Below are 14,359 nucleotides of genomic sequence, written 5' to 3' on the forward strand. Positions count from 1 at the left end.
CACCACTTACAATGCCGACCTTGATAACAATCAATATTGGGTTATTATTATCTAGTTATACTTAGTAATAGCAGTGTCTTTTCCCAAGGTCACAGTCAGCTGATGGCACACTGAAATCCATCCAACAAGCCCTCCCTCTTGCAACCACTAACCCTCCTCATGCTTCATCAGGCTTGATGACCATGAAATGGCTTAAGGCAACAAAGAAAATCAATGCATCTATCTATATGGTTTTCTCTGAAAAAGCCAGGCTGTTTCAGGCCTTATCTTAATTAAATAACGGATCATTCAAATTCAGTGAAAAAATGGTTGATGTAAGCAGTCCACATGTCTGATCTTTACATTATTTTTTTATTTTGGGGAAAATATGTAGATCTTCACACAACAAATCTAATAAAAAAACAACTGTCAGAGGACTCTCCTGCTCTAAAATTATATACAAGCAGTTAGTGATACACAGAGCAGGATTTTCAGGGGGTAATTTCAAAGCACATTCTCCATGTGCAAAATAAGTTTGCTCATGAAAAATGGTTATTATAAAACTGTATGGCCACATACATGCGTACACATGTGCGTGCTGACTAGATCATGTTCCTAGCAGGGGCATAGCCAGAAGTCCACTCTTGGGGGGTCCCAAAGGTGGACTGAGGGGGCAAAGTATTCTCTCCCCTTTTCACCTCCCCCTTTCCTCCGCTGCTGTTACCACATTATAGTATACCTTTGCTGGCAGGGAAACAGTCAACCAAAGACATCTCGTGTGTGGGTCCCACTTGTGCTGCCAGAGCAGCTCAAGTCAGAGGCATACTTCAGCCGCCAATGTTGGCACTCCCATACATGTTCAGTTCTGTTGCTGACCTGAGCATGTGCAAGAGAGTTGACATTGGCGGCCAAAGTTCACCTGCTGACTTAAGTGCTGCTCAGACAGAAAGCAAAGTCGCTTAACTGTAACAGGTGTTCTTCGTAGACAGCAGGGGAATGCAGCCACACTTGTTGGTGAAGTCTCTGACTGAGCCTGTGTGTCGGTGCTCTCCCCTAGCTATAGTACGCTTTAATCTTACTGAGCATGAGCAGGATGCCCTACTGCTCGAGCCCCCTCGCCTCCTCCTTTCAGATTTGCCTCTAGCAATAGAAGAAGTTGAGACAAGGGGATGGCGGGCAAGTGTGGCTGCATTCCCCTGCTGTCTACGGTAACCAAACAACAAAGAAAAAGGAAACCCCAATGGTTCACAGATGAGGTATCATACCTCGTCAAGGAGAAGAAAAGAGCATTTCTCTCATACAAACGCATGGGGAAAAAGAAGCAAACATTGAATACAGGACAAAGTCTGCAGCGGTCAAAACAGCAGTCAGGGAGGCCAAACTTCGTATGGAAGAAACTCTAGCGAAGAACATCAAGAAAGGGGGACAAATCCTTCTTCAGGTACATTAGCGACAGGAAAAAGAACACAAACGGGATAGTATGCCTTAGAACGCCAGACAGGAATTATGTGGAAACTGACTCCGATAAAGCCAAACTACTGAATGATTACTTCTGTTCAGTCTTTACCTGCGAGGCACCAGGGCACGGGCCTCGGCTGGATGCAAAGCAAAGCATGGATGACCCATTTCAGAAGTTTGAGTTCACACCAGCTGATGTTTACAGAGAACTGTCAAGACTCAAGGTGAACAAAGCCATGGGACCGGACAATCTGCACCCAAGAGTGCTCAGAGAGTTATGCGATGTTTTGGCGGAACCGTTAGCCATGCTCTTCAATCTCTCCCTAAGTATGGGGAAAGTCCCCCTGGACTGGAAAAATGCCAACGTTGTTCCTCTGCACAAAAAGGGAGGCTGCGAATTACAGACCAGTAAGTCAAAAAATGCTTTTATACCCTCTGGAAACTCTGTACCATCAAACATTACTTCGACTTCCCCTCCTTCAGACTGCTGGTCCAATCCCTAATCCTAAGTACACTGGATTACTGTAATATAATTTATATGGGCTCCTACAAGAAAACCATCAAACGACTGAGACTTATCCAAAACACCGCGGTCCGCCTAATCTTTAGCCTCAAAAAGTCAGACCACATCACCCCTTACTATAGAAAACTGCACTGGTTGCCAATAGAAGCGAGAGTCATCTTCAAATTCACCTGCCTCTGCTTCAAAACCTTAACTGGCTTATCCCCGATTTATCTGTCTCACCACTTCATGTTCCCTGGAACCACTCGCACGCGTAATGCCAACCTGTTTACCTACCCTTCCCCAAAGGGATGCACCTACAAAAGATTCTTCAATAGAACTCTCTCATACCAAGCTGGCAGATGGACAAACTGCCTGACCACCCTCATCTCATCTGCCCCATCTTACTCGTCCTTCAGGAAATCTCTCAAATCTTTCCTCTATGACAAATTTCTGGAACCTCCCCCATCACCAAATAATCAAATACTACCATCCTATAACTGATACTGGTTGTCTTCTTGACATTCACCACCCTGCATTGATTTTGTACACTGCTTTGTTCTTTATAATGCCTCTCGCACTGCCTCTCCACTATATACATATCTCTGCTGTATATGTACAGTCTCCTGCATGGTAAATCTACACTGTTCTTTGCTGTATAAACACCTTTACTGAATATGTACAGTTCGCATTGTATCTTCGCTGTAAATGTACAGTCTCTTACACTGTAAACCGCTTTGAACTGTTGTGGTACTGCGGTATATAAAAATAAAGTTATTATTATTATTATTATTAAGTCTCACATCAATAGTGTGTAAACTCATGGAAACTCTACTTAAAGGGAAATTAGACACGATATTGGATGAGGGGAATCTGAGGGATCCCTGTCAACATGGATTCACTAGGGGCAGGTCATGCCAATCCAATCTTATCAGCTTCTTTGACTAGGTGACAGGAAAGCTAGACTCGGGAGAGTCTCTGGACATAGTGTACTTGGATTTCAGTAAAGCGTTTGACAGTGTCCCACACCGTAGACTATTAAACAAGATGAAATCGATGGGGTTAGGTGAGAAACTAACTGCATAGGTCAATGATTGGCTGAGTGGAAGACTTCAGAGGGTGGTGGTCAATGGCACCCTCTCTAAGACATCGGAGGTGACTAGCGGAGTGCCGCAGGGCTCAGTCCTGGGACCATCCCTTTTTAACATATTCATAAGGAACTTGACCCGAGGGCTTCAGGGAAAAGTAGCGCTGTTTGCCGACGATGCCAAACTGTGTAATATAGTAGGTGAAAGCGATCTCACGGATGGTATGACGCAGGATCTGATCAAGTTGGAAAACTGGTCCTCAACATGGCAGCTGGGCTTCAATGCAAAGAAGTGTAAGGTGATGCATCTCGGCAGCAGAAATCCATGCAGAACATACACCTTGAATGGAGAAACACTAGCTAGGACTTCAGAAGAATGGGACTTGGGAGTAATCATCAGTGCAGACATAAAGGCTGCCAAACAAGTAGAGAAGGCCTCATCCAAGGCAAGGCAAATGATGGGATGTATCAATAGAAGCTTCGTCAGCCGTAAACCTGAAGTCATAATGCCACTGTACAGAACCATGATGAGACCTCATCTGGAGTACTGTGTGCAATTCTAGAGGCCACATTACCGTAAAGATGTACTTCGAGCTGAGTCAGTCCAGCAAATGGCCACTAGGATGGTCTCCGGACTCAAGGGTCTCTCATACGAGGAAAGACTGGGCAAGTTGCAGCTCTACTCTCTAGAGGAGCGCAGGGAGAGGGGTGACATGATTGAGACATTTAAGTACATCACAGGTCGTGTCGAGGTGGAAAACGACATATTCTTTCCTAAGGGACCTTCAGTCACAAGGGGGCACCCGCTCAAACTCAGAGGAGGGAGATTTGGTGGTGACACCAGGAAGTATTTCTTCACAGAAAGGGTGGTGAATCACTGGAACAAACTACCGGTGCAGGTGATCAAGGCCACTAGCGTGCTCGACTTTAAGAATAAATGGGACATCCAGTGGGATCCCTACGTGGGTCGAGCAGCACTCTGATTTAATGGGGTGGGTCAGTAGAGTGGGCAGACTTGATGGGTTATAGCCCTTTTCTGCCGTCATCTTTCTATGTTTCTATGTTTCTAACACCTGTTACAGGAAAAGCAACTTTGCTTTCTTCGGAGACAAGCAGGGGATATGCAGGCACATTTGTTGGTGAGTCCCAAGTTGATAAAGCGTACAGGAGGTGGAGAGAGTCTATAATGCAAATAAGTTACATAAAACCGATTGACCAAAATGAACATCTTTGGGGAGTGCCGCTTCGGGGAGGGTGTTCGGCAGAAGGGACTGTGCAACCCTCCTGCCGGCGAAGATTGCGCCAGTTCGGGGGGGGGGGAGTGGCGGTGGCAGGAGAGATTGGGAATCTCTCCTGCTGTGATCGTTATGGGTGCAGCAGGCGCAATCTGGAACCTATGCCTGACTTTGTCTAAGTCAAAACATATAAGTTGCATCTAACAACCTGTCAAACCTTTTTGGTTATGGCTGCCGGACGACTAAGTCTACTTCGGCCCACATCCTGCCCACCTCCCATCCTATCCACTCCTTCAAATTCACCTTTTCGCTCTGGGAGTATAGAGGCAGTGAAAAGGTCTAAGCTGGTTTTAAATACGTCTATTACCAGTTTTGATTATCGGTACTTGGACGACCTGTCTTTTTGATTGTCCAAGTACCGACTTAGGCTGGTTTATGGACTTTTTTTTTTTTTTTAAATAATCTCTTTATTGAGCAGCAGGGAAATAACAAACAATAAGCAAGAAAAGCACTTAAAGCAAGCACAAAATGCTCACACAATAATGCACAAGAATTATACAGCAAAAAAAGTACACCAAAGCACAGAAACAGAACACCAAGTATGAACATTCTCATACCCACCACTCAATGGCACTCATCGTAAAAAGCTTTATGATAACCTCATAGCAACGCATGCAGCAAAACTCGAACCCTCCATCACCAGATTGTTAACCTCAACATCTGACTTCAAAGCATTCCGTAAAGAAATCAAAACGCTGCTATTCAAAAACTATATACAATCTACCTAATCTCCCTCTCCTCTTCCACTTACACCGACCAGGTTTTGCTCACTCCCTGGCACCATACCCTCAATCAACCAAAAATGTAAAAAAAAAAAAATACCTGGAACCTAATTCATACTACCGAAACTGATTACCTACCAACGTATGGAAACAGACTATTTGATATGTAATGTAATGTAACCTGATTTATCTTCCAATGTTATTATGTCTACACACTCATTCTGTTATTAAGTCTATACCTTCAATCTGTATTCTCCAATGTCATGTACCCTCCTGGAAATGTCCAGCTCTCTTCTTATGTAATCCGCTTTGAACCGCAAGGTACAAGCGGAATAAAAATCACTAATGTAATGTAATGTAATGTAACAACTAAGATCATCGCTCGCAAGCATGTGAAGAAAAGCATCCAACACCCATTGCTCAACATAAATTTTTTTTTTGTTTCCCATATATCACCCGCCAAACCCCCTGCAATGCCTCCCCCTGTGTGTGTGACCCTAGAAGTCTGCTGATTCATAGATACAATGAAATTTATTATTATGGGAAGATATTTGGCTTTAGGCCCTCATTAACATGCCAAATAGCACGGTATCATACGTCATTGCCATTGGATTTTCCAATAATTTATTTACTTGATTCCAAATGGATCTCCAAAATTTAAGTATTAATGGACAATAGAACAATAAATGATCCAATGTCCCTATCTTGAGATGACAGTGCCAGCATCTATTAGACTTAGGGCTCCTTTTACAAAGCCGCACTAGCGGTTTTAACGCACGCACTGGATTAGTGACCTAATTACATTTACCCCTGTTTCCAACCCCTTCCCATGTAACATCTGTTTCTGCTTACACAGATCCTAACTAAAGCCTCTGAAATATTTTTGTTGCAAAATTCTTGAAAGAATAATAATCATAGCATTTCAAATGTATTTTTTTTTTAATTGATTTGAAGCTGCCTGGGAATTTGAGGCCAAGTGCTTGAAAGAAAACAGTTACTTGGAGATATAATTGTAGCACACAGGAAATGGTCCTATATATCCCCTGTAATTCTAATGATAGTACATACCTTGGGGATGAAGAAGCCCTGGATCTCGGTATCCCGATATGCCATGTGAGGCAGGGCTATGGGAACGATATCTCCACAACGTAGAGTTTCATGGATGACGGCATTGGTGAAAGGCATGTTCACCTGATCACCCAGTTCAGGTCTCCTGTCTCTGCCGATCACTCGGTCAATTTCCGCATGGACTTTGCCTGGAAATACAGAAAGATTTTATGCTGGGTAATAAACTGTAAAAATCCACACTGAATCGGCAAGCTTCTCAAATCCAGCTTAGTATCAAACTTTCTTGGCATATTCCACTGGATCATTCACACATCACTTTTATATATTTCTTTCTCTTGTATATTTTATACCTCTACTAAGACCTCAGCGATACCACTCGAGATTCAAACAACTTTCATTGTCCACAAGCTTTATGTGTCAGATCATCATCGGTCTTAATAATAACTTATTTCTAAATTGTTTTACTCTTATTTCTCTTAATTTGCTTCCTTCTTTCTTAAATATCTTTTAAATTTTCATAAATGAAAACAGGGAACTTAGCTTAAGTGCTTGATTTCTGTTCATTTCCGTTGATCAGGGGTACTTTATTTTTTATTTTTATTATTTATGTAAGTGTTTATTGAATCCAGGGTCAACACAACAATACAAAGAGAACAGCCAAAAGCAGTCAGAAAAGTGTATAACAAAAGCAGAACATAGCATTAAAGCACCCTGGATTAAACCAAATACAAAACAATAGCAATGGAAAAACTCCCAGAAATTTATTTGTTTTTGTTTTTGACAATAAGTATAAAAAGAAAACAATAACCCCCCTTCCAATCCCCCCACCATCCCATGTTTTGCAGCTGTTGCAACAGAGAGAGGGGGGAGATCCTTGATAAAGCAGTTGCGAAACATGGGAGGGGGGATTGGAAGGGGGGGTTATTTTCTAAACTCCACTCTCCTGAACAAACTACAGATGATACAAAACACAGCGATCAGACTAATATCGAAACGCAAAAAAATTTGACTTTGTCTCGCTTTACTATAAGAACAGATCAGAACCACTCCTTCAGTCTCATCTGCAGAAGGAAAAAAACTATAGGGGACAGCAGAGCCCTCTATTAAATAGGAGGGATTCAGAAAAAAATCAAGAGTGGATTCCTTCTGCAAGGCTCGCGGCTGTAGGGAAATAAACCGCTTGTCCAGAATGACTTACCTAGCTGTCAAAACTTGTATAACCTTCAAACTATCATGTATAAAGTTTCAAATTTTTTATGCAAAAAACAGCAGAGCCACTCAAACTTTTTCGTCAATTCCTGGCCATCAACCAGAAAACTGAAATCGCTTCAGCTACTCATCCCATCTCCCAAAGGAATTAAATACAAACACATATTCGACTTGCTATTCACTTATCTTGGCACCAAGACCTGGAACAACCTCCCAACATTAGGACAGAAACATTCTACAACAGATTATGAAAAAAAACCTAAAAATTCTTTTTTTTGAGAGAGAGAGAGAAAGAATACACACTAATGACAACTAACTCAATATACCTAGTATCACTAAATCCCATACTTAACTCAAGTGTTATATCATTACAGTCATGGAACATCAACCCCCCCCTTTCCCCTTTACTCTGTTCATAACTTGGTTATCTTCGAACTGCTATAATATAAAGCACAGTTACTTACCATAACAGGTGTTATCCAGGGACAGCATGCAGCTATTCTCACATATGGGTGATGTCATCGATGGAGCCCCGATGCGGAAGCCTCACAAGTAGACTTGCTTGTAGAAGCTAGAAGTTTCAAGTCAGCCGCACCGTGCATGCGTGAGTGCCTTCCCGCCCAGCACAGGGCGCATCTCCTCAGTTCAGATAGCTAGCAGAGAAGCCAACCAGGGGAGGTGGGTGGGTTGTGAGAATAGCTGCCTGCTGTCCCTGGATAACACCTGTTACGGTAAGTAACTGTGCTTTATCCCAGGACAAGCAGGCAGCCTATTCTCATATATGGGTGACCTTCAAGCTAACTAGAATGGGATTGTGGGAGTGTTGGCAATTTAGGAAAATAAATTTTGTAATACTGTCTGGCCAAAATGGCCATCCCGTCTGGAGAAAACATCCAGACAATAGTGAGAAATGAAAGTATGAACCAAGGACCAAGTAGCAGCCTTGCAAATTTCCTCAATAGGTGTAGATCTGAGGCAAGCTACTGAAGCTACCATTGCTCTGACCTTATGAGCTGTGACTCTACTGTGTAGGGGTAATCCAGCCTGGGCATAGCAGATAGAGATACAAGCAGCCATCTAGTTGGAGATGGTACGCTTAGAGATAGGATGTCCCAACTTATTTGGATCGAAGGAGACAAAATTGAGGAGCAGTTCTGTTTGGTTTGGTATGTTCCAAATAGAAGGCCAAAGCATGTTTACAGTCAAGAGTATGAAGAGCTGATTCTCCAGGATGAGAATGAGGCTTTGGAAAGAACACTGGAAGAATAATGGATTGGCTGAGATGAAATTCCGAAACCACTTTAGGTAGGAATTTAGGATGAGTACGGAGAGCCACCTTGTCATAATGGAACACAGTGAAAGGTGGATCAGCAACTAAAGCTTGCAGCTCACTGACTCTTCGAACAGAAGTGAGGCAATGAGAAACACCGCTTTCCAAGTGAGATACTTCAGATGAGCCATAGACATTGGTTCAAATGGAGTCTTCATCAATTGAGTAAGAACAATATTGAGTTCCCAAACCACTGGAGGTGGTTTGACAGGAGGTTTGAGATTGAAAAGACCTTTCATGAATCTGGAAACCACTGGATGAGCAGAAAGGGGTTTTCCTTCAATAGGCTGATGGAAAGCAGGAATTGCACTGAGATGGACTCGGATTGATGTAGACTTGAGGCCAGAGGTGGATAAGTGCAAAAGATAGTCTAAAACAGAAGATAAGGAGGAAAGTTGAGGCTCCTTATCGTGAGAAAAACACCACGTAGAAAATCTAGTCAATTTTTCATGATAACATTGTCTAGTGGTAGGCTTCCTAGAAACCTCTAAAATGTCTCTTATAGATTGAGAAACTGAAGAGGAGTTATGTTGAGAGGTACCAAGCTGTCAGGTGTAGAGACTGTGGGTTGGGATGAAGCAGAGATCCCTGACTCTGTGTAAGCAGAGATGGAAAAACTGGTAGAAGGTATGGCTCCCTGCTGCTGAGTTGAAGGAGAAGCCACCGAGGAGCAATCAGAATCATGGTGGCATGGTCGTTCTTTAACTTGACAAGAGTCTTGATAATGAGAGGGAATGGAGGGAATGCATACAGGAAGAGATTTGTCCATTCCAGAAGAAAAGCATCTGCCTCGAGGCGATGAGGAGAATAGATCCTGGAGCAGAACTGAGGCAGTTGTAGTTGTGGGGAGCTGCAAAGAGATCTATCTGAGGCGTTCCCCACTGTGAAAAAATGTGACGAAGAGGTGAGGAATGGAGTGTCCATTCGTGAGGTTGCAGAAGATGACTCAAGATGTCCACCAAGCAATTTTAAGCCCCTTGGATGTAGACAGCTTTGAGCAAGGTGTTGTGGCGGATTGCCCAGTCCCAAACCTTCAGAGCTTCTTGACAAAAGGAGGAAGATCCTGTCCCTCCCTGTTTGTTGACACAATACATGGTGACTTGGTTGTCCGTCCGAATGAGGACTACCTGATCGTGAAGAAGATGTTGAAAAGCTTTGAGAGACTTGAAAATCGCTCTGAGTTCCAACAGATCGATGTGACACTGACGATCCGTACTGGTCCAGTGGCCTTGAATATGGAGACCATCGAGATGAGCACCCTAAGCGTAGGTTGAGGAATCTGTTGTGAGTACCTTCTGATGAGGGGGCGTTTGAAACAGCAAGCCTCTGGATAGATTGGAAGAGAGCATCCACCAGCGGAGAGACTGTCTCAATGAAGGAGTGACTGCAATGTGTCAAGAAAGTGGGTCGCAAACCTGCATCCACTGAGATGCCAGGGTCCACTGAGGAATTTTGAGGTGAATTCTGGCAAAAGGCCTTGTGACCCAGGAGTACCATCATGTGTCTCGCTGATATGGAGGAGCGGGAAGACACTGTATGACAGAGTTGAAGGAGGCAAATGCACAACAGACGAAGATTCAGTGCCCGACAACATGATGCACGACCTACTCCTACTGGAGCGATGGTCTAGGACATGGCAACTCAACTTCAATGCCAAAAAATGCAAAGTTATGCACCTGGGCAGCCAGAATCCATGCAAGTCTTATACCCTTAATGGCGAGATCTTAACAAAAACGGTAGCAGAACGAGACTTGGGGGTAATCGTCAGTGAGGACATGAAGTCTGCCAATCAAGTGGAGCAGGCTTCGTCCAAGGCAAGACAAATCATGGGCTGCATACGAAAGGGTTTCGTCAGTCGTAAGGCGGAAGTCATTATGCCATTGTATAGATCCATGGTGAGGCCCCACCTGGAATACTGTGTGCAATTCTGGAGGCTGCATTATCGCAAGGATGTGCTGAGACTGGAGTCGGTGCAAAGAATGGCCACCCGGATGGTCTCGGGACTCAAGGATCTACCATACGAAAAACGGCTTGACAAATTACAGCTATACTTGCTCGAGGAGCGCAGAGAGAGGGGAGACATGATCAAGACATTCAAGTATCTTACGGGCCGCATCGAGGCGGAGGAAGATATCTTCTTTTTCAAGGGTCCCACGACAACAAGAGGGCATCTGTTGAAAATCAGGGGCGGGAAACTACGAGGTGACACCAGGAAATTCTTTTTCACTGAAAGAGTGGTTGATCGCTGGAATAGTCTTCCACTACAGGTGATTGAGGCCAGCAGCGTGCCTGATTTTAAGGCCAAATGGAATTGGCACATGGGATCTATTCACAGGGCAAAGGTAGGGGAGGGACATTAAGGTGGGCAGACTAGATGGGCCGTGGGCCCTTATCTGCCGTCTATTTCTATGTTTCTATGTTTCTATGAGGACTTCCAGACATTGTTGCGGAAGGAATGCTCTGAGTTGGATAGTATCCAGAACAGCTTCGATGAACTGTAGATTCTGAGAGTGTTGAAGTTGGGATTTGGGAAAGTTGATTTAGAATCCCAAACTCTGTAGGAACCACATAGTCCGTTGGGTCGCTACAATAACCCCTTGAGATGTTGAATCTTTGATGAGCCAGTCGTCCAAGTAGGGAAATACCTGAAGACCATGGTTTCTGAGAGCTTCGGCTACCACTACCAGGCACTTGGTGAACACTCTGGGAGATGAAGCCAGGCCAAAGGGCAGCACTCTGTATTGATAATGCAGATTCCCCACCCGAAATCTGAGGTATAGATGGGAGGCCGGATGAATGGAAATATGAGTGTAGGCTTCCTTGAGATCCAGAGAGCATAACCAGTCGTTCTGATCTAGAAGGGGATAAACAGATGCCAGGGACAACATTCCAAATTTTTCTTTGACTAAAAATTTGTTGAGAGCCCTGAGATCCAGAATGGGCCGCAGATCGCCCATCTTCTTCGAAACAAGGAAGTAACGGGAGTAAAAACCCCTGTTCTACTGTTCCAAAGGAACTGGTTCGATGGCACAGAGACGAAGCAGAGCTTGAGCTTCCTGAAGAAGAAGGGCGGTCTGGGATGGACTGGAAGGATACTCTCTTGGAGGAAGCTCTGGTGGAACCTGAGTGAAATGAAGAGAGTATCCTTCCCTGATGATTGACAGCACCCAGAGGTCGGATGTGATTGTCTCCCATCAGTGATAAAAATTATGAAGATGACCTTCAATAGGGGGAAGATAGTTCAGAGACAGAACAGTGGAGGTTATTCTCTGTTTTAAACAGTCAAAAAGGCTGCGTAGCCTTAGGTGCAGCAGAAGGTTGAGATTTCTGTTGCTTCTGATTATGCTGTTTCTTGAGAGGAGGGCGAGTGTAAGGAGCCGCTCTTGGAGCAAAACGGAGGGTGTGCAGGCTTGGCAGGAGCTGGCTTTGGCTTAGGTCTGACAACAGAAGCAAAGGATTTTTCATGCTCAGACATTTTCTTGGTGGCTGCCTCAATAGATTCATTGAAGAGGTCATTGCCTGCACAAGGAATATTAGCCAAGCGGGCCTGAAGATTAGGATCCATGTCAATGGTACGAAGCCAGGCAAGGTGGTGCATTGCTACAGAACAAGCAGCTGCCCTGGCAGACAACTCAAAGGCATCGTAAGAAGACTGAAGTAGATATAATCTGAGTTGTGATAGAGAAGCTATGACTTCTTGAAATTCAAAGTGCTTTTGAGTATCTAAATAACTGAGAAATTTAGGCAAAGAGCAATGAGGAACTCAAAATAAGTGATAAAATGGAAATTGTAATTAAGGACTTTAGAGGACATCATGGCATTTTGATAGATGCGACGTCCGAATTTGTCCAAAGGTTTCCCTTCCCTTCCAGGAGGAAAGGTAGCATAAACCTTGGAAGGATGGGACCTTTTCAAGGATGACTCCACAAGTAGGGATTGGTGAGAACTGTGAATTCTCTTTTTTTTTAATATTATTTATTTATCAAGTTTTCACATTTTACAAATCAAGTATTCACTTGTACAGAAAGTTGAAGAAAAGCAGGAAAATAATATTCAAGATTTAAAATACATAATAGTCAAATAAAATAAATATTTAGCTTAAATTCAGCTCAAGTCCTCCATTTAGATCCAAGAAAGATTAGGCGAACATATTAACAAATATTAACAAAATATTAAATCAAATATATAGGGAAACAAGATCCCTTTAGCTGAGAAAGGATACCATTTATTCAATTGCACTTCACTTTAATTTCCCTTCATCCAGTCGAGTTCCTGCCAGAAAGGCTGTCAACCGGAAGGGCTCAAAGAATACATATTTTTTCATATGGTATTGTATTACACATTTAAAAGGGTGCCGTAGAAAAAAAGTCCCTCCAAGAGATGTAACCCCTGGCTTCATCAAAATAAATTCTCGCCTTCTTCTTTGAGTATCCCGTGCCAAATCTGGAAACATTAAAATTTTATATCCAAGAAATTATTTCATTTTATTTCTAAAGAACAGTCTAAGCAACCAATTTTTATCTGGTGCAAGAGCCACAGTGAGAAGCAGTGTTGCCGGAGATGCGGCCTCTTTGTCCGAGAGTTCCAGCATTGCTGAAACTTTAAGTGGTTGATTATCCTCCTGTGGTTTAGATGGTGATTTAATAGCTTTCACTGGCAAATAATAGACTTGAGTAAGTGGTGGTAATGTATCCTCTGGAATACCTAAAATCTCCAACATATAACGTTTCAACATATCCCTAGATGTCACCGAAGCTATCCTGGGAAAATTAATCAGTTGGAGATTATTATTACGAGAAAAGTTCTCCAAAGTTTCCACTTTTCTGCGTAAATTTGTATTATCTTTTACTAATGCATCACTAAGCTGTTTTGATACTTTTAGTTCCTGTTGTATATTCACAATAGAATTCTTGGATTCGTCAATTTCAACCTTTATATTTTTTATCTCAGTTTCTTGAAGTATAATTTTATTTTCCAGCTGCAAAAGCTGGGGCTTTACAGACTTGGCCAGGTCAGCAACTAGGTCCCAAATTGAATCCAGTATTACTTCTCTGGGTTTTTCTATAACATATGAAACATTAGAAACTTGAATAGCCTCACCAATTGTTAGCTGTTCCTGGCAATCCTTCTGCTGGGCTGGGGTAATCCCTGATATTTCCAAGTCCTCGGTACTTCTTGGACTCACCTGAAAACTCAGGGAGTCCATCTCCTTGCTCCTCTCCATGTTCTTCCTAGCCTCCGAGGGTAGGTGCATGCCTTCTTCCGGTAGCTCCTCCACTCGTAGGGAGCTAGTAACCTGAGGAGGTGGGGGAGGTGCCCTAGCGTCGGAGCTCAACGTTGTCTCTAGCCCCAGGGAGATCGCCTCATTTCTGCCCCTCTGAGGCGTCTCCAGCGGGGGTTCCGACGCTGCCGGGATATCCTGCATCCGACGAAGGAGTTCTTCAATATTGCCGAAAGAGGACACCGCAGAACGCCGCGAGTCTCCAGCGGCGCTGCGACCTCTCCTCTTCGGCATGTTCGAGTGAGTAATTCCCCTCCAAGAAAAATTTCAAACATTCTCCTCCGCCGTGCTGCTCAGCCTCAGAGACCGTCGGCCATCTTGGCGAGAACTGTGAATTCTCAAATCCTTTGCAATGGAGAGTTTTATATCTGGAGTCATTTGCCTGGAACAGCTGGAATTGCATAAGGAGTCTCCAGGCAACTGGTGAA

At 43.5% G+C, this 14,359-nt stretch overlaps 1 protein-coding gene across 1 annotated transcript in view; it reads right to left on the bottom strand.

Moving 5' to 3' along the window:
* LOC117353425 (cytochrome P450 2D15-like) overlaps positions 1-14,359 on the bottom strand; it is an 83,352-nt gene that overhangs the window by 7,999 nt on the left and 60,994 nt on the right. The window contains exon 7 of the mRNA XM_033929343.1: positions 6,112-6,299. Within this exon, the coding sequence (XP_033785234.1) occupies positions 6,112-6,299 (188 nt within the window). The remainder of the gene's footprint in view (positions 1-6,111; positions 6,300-14,359) is intronic.

Source organism: Geotrypetes seraphini, chromosome 2 (assembly GCF_902459505.1).
Source record: "Geotrypetes seraphini chromosome 2, aGeoSer1.1, whole genome shotgun sequence".
Taxonomy (NCBI): domain Eukaryota; kingdom Metazoa; phylum Chordata; class Amphibia; order Gymnophiona; family Dermophiidae; genus Geotrypetes; species Geotrypetes seraphini.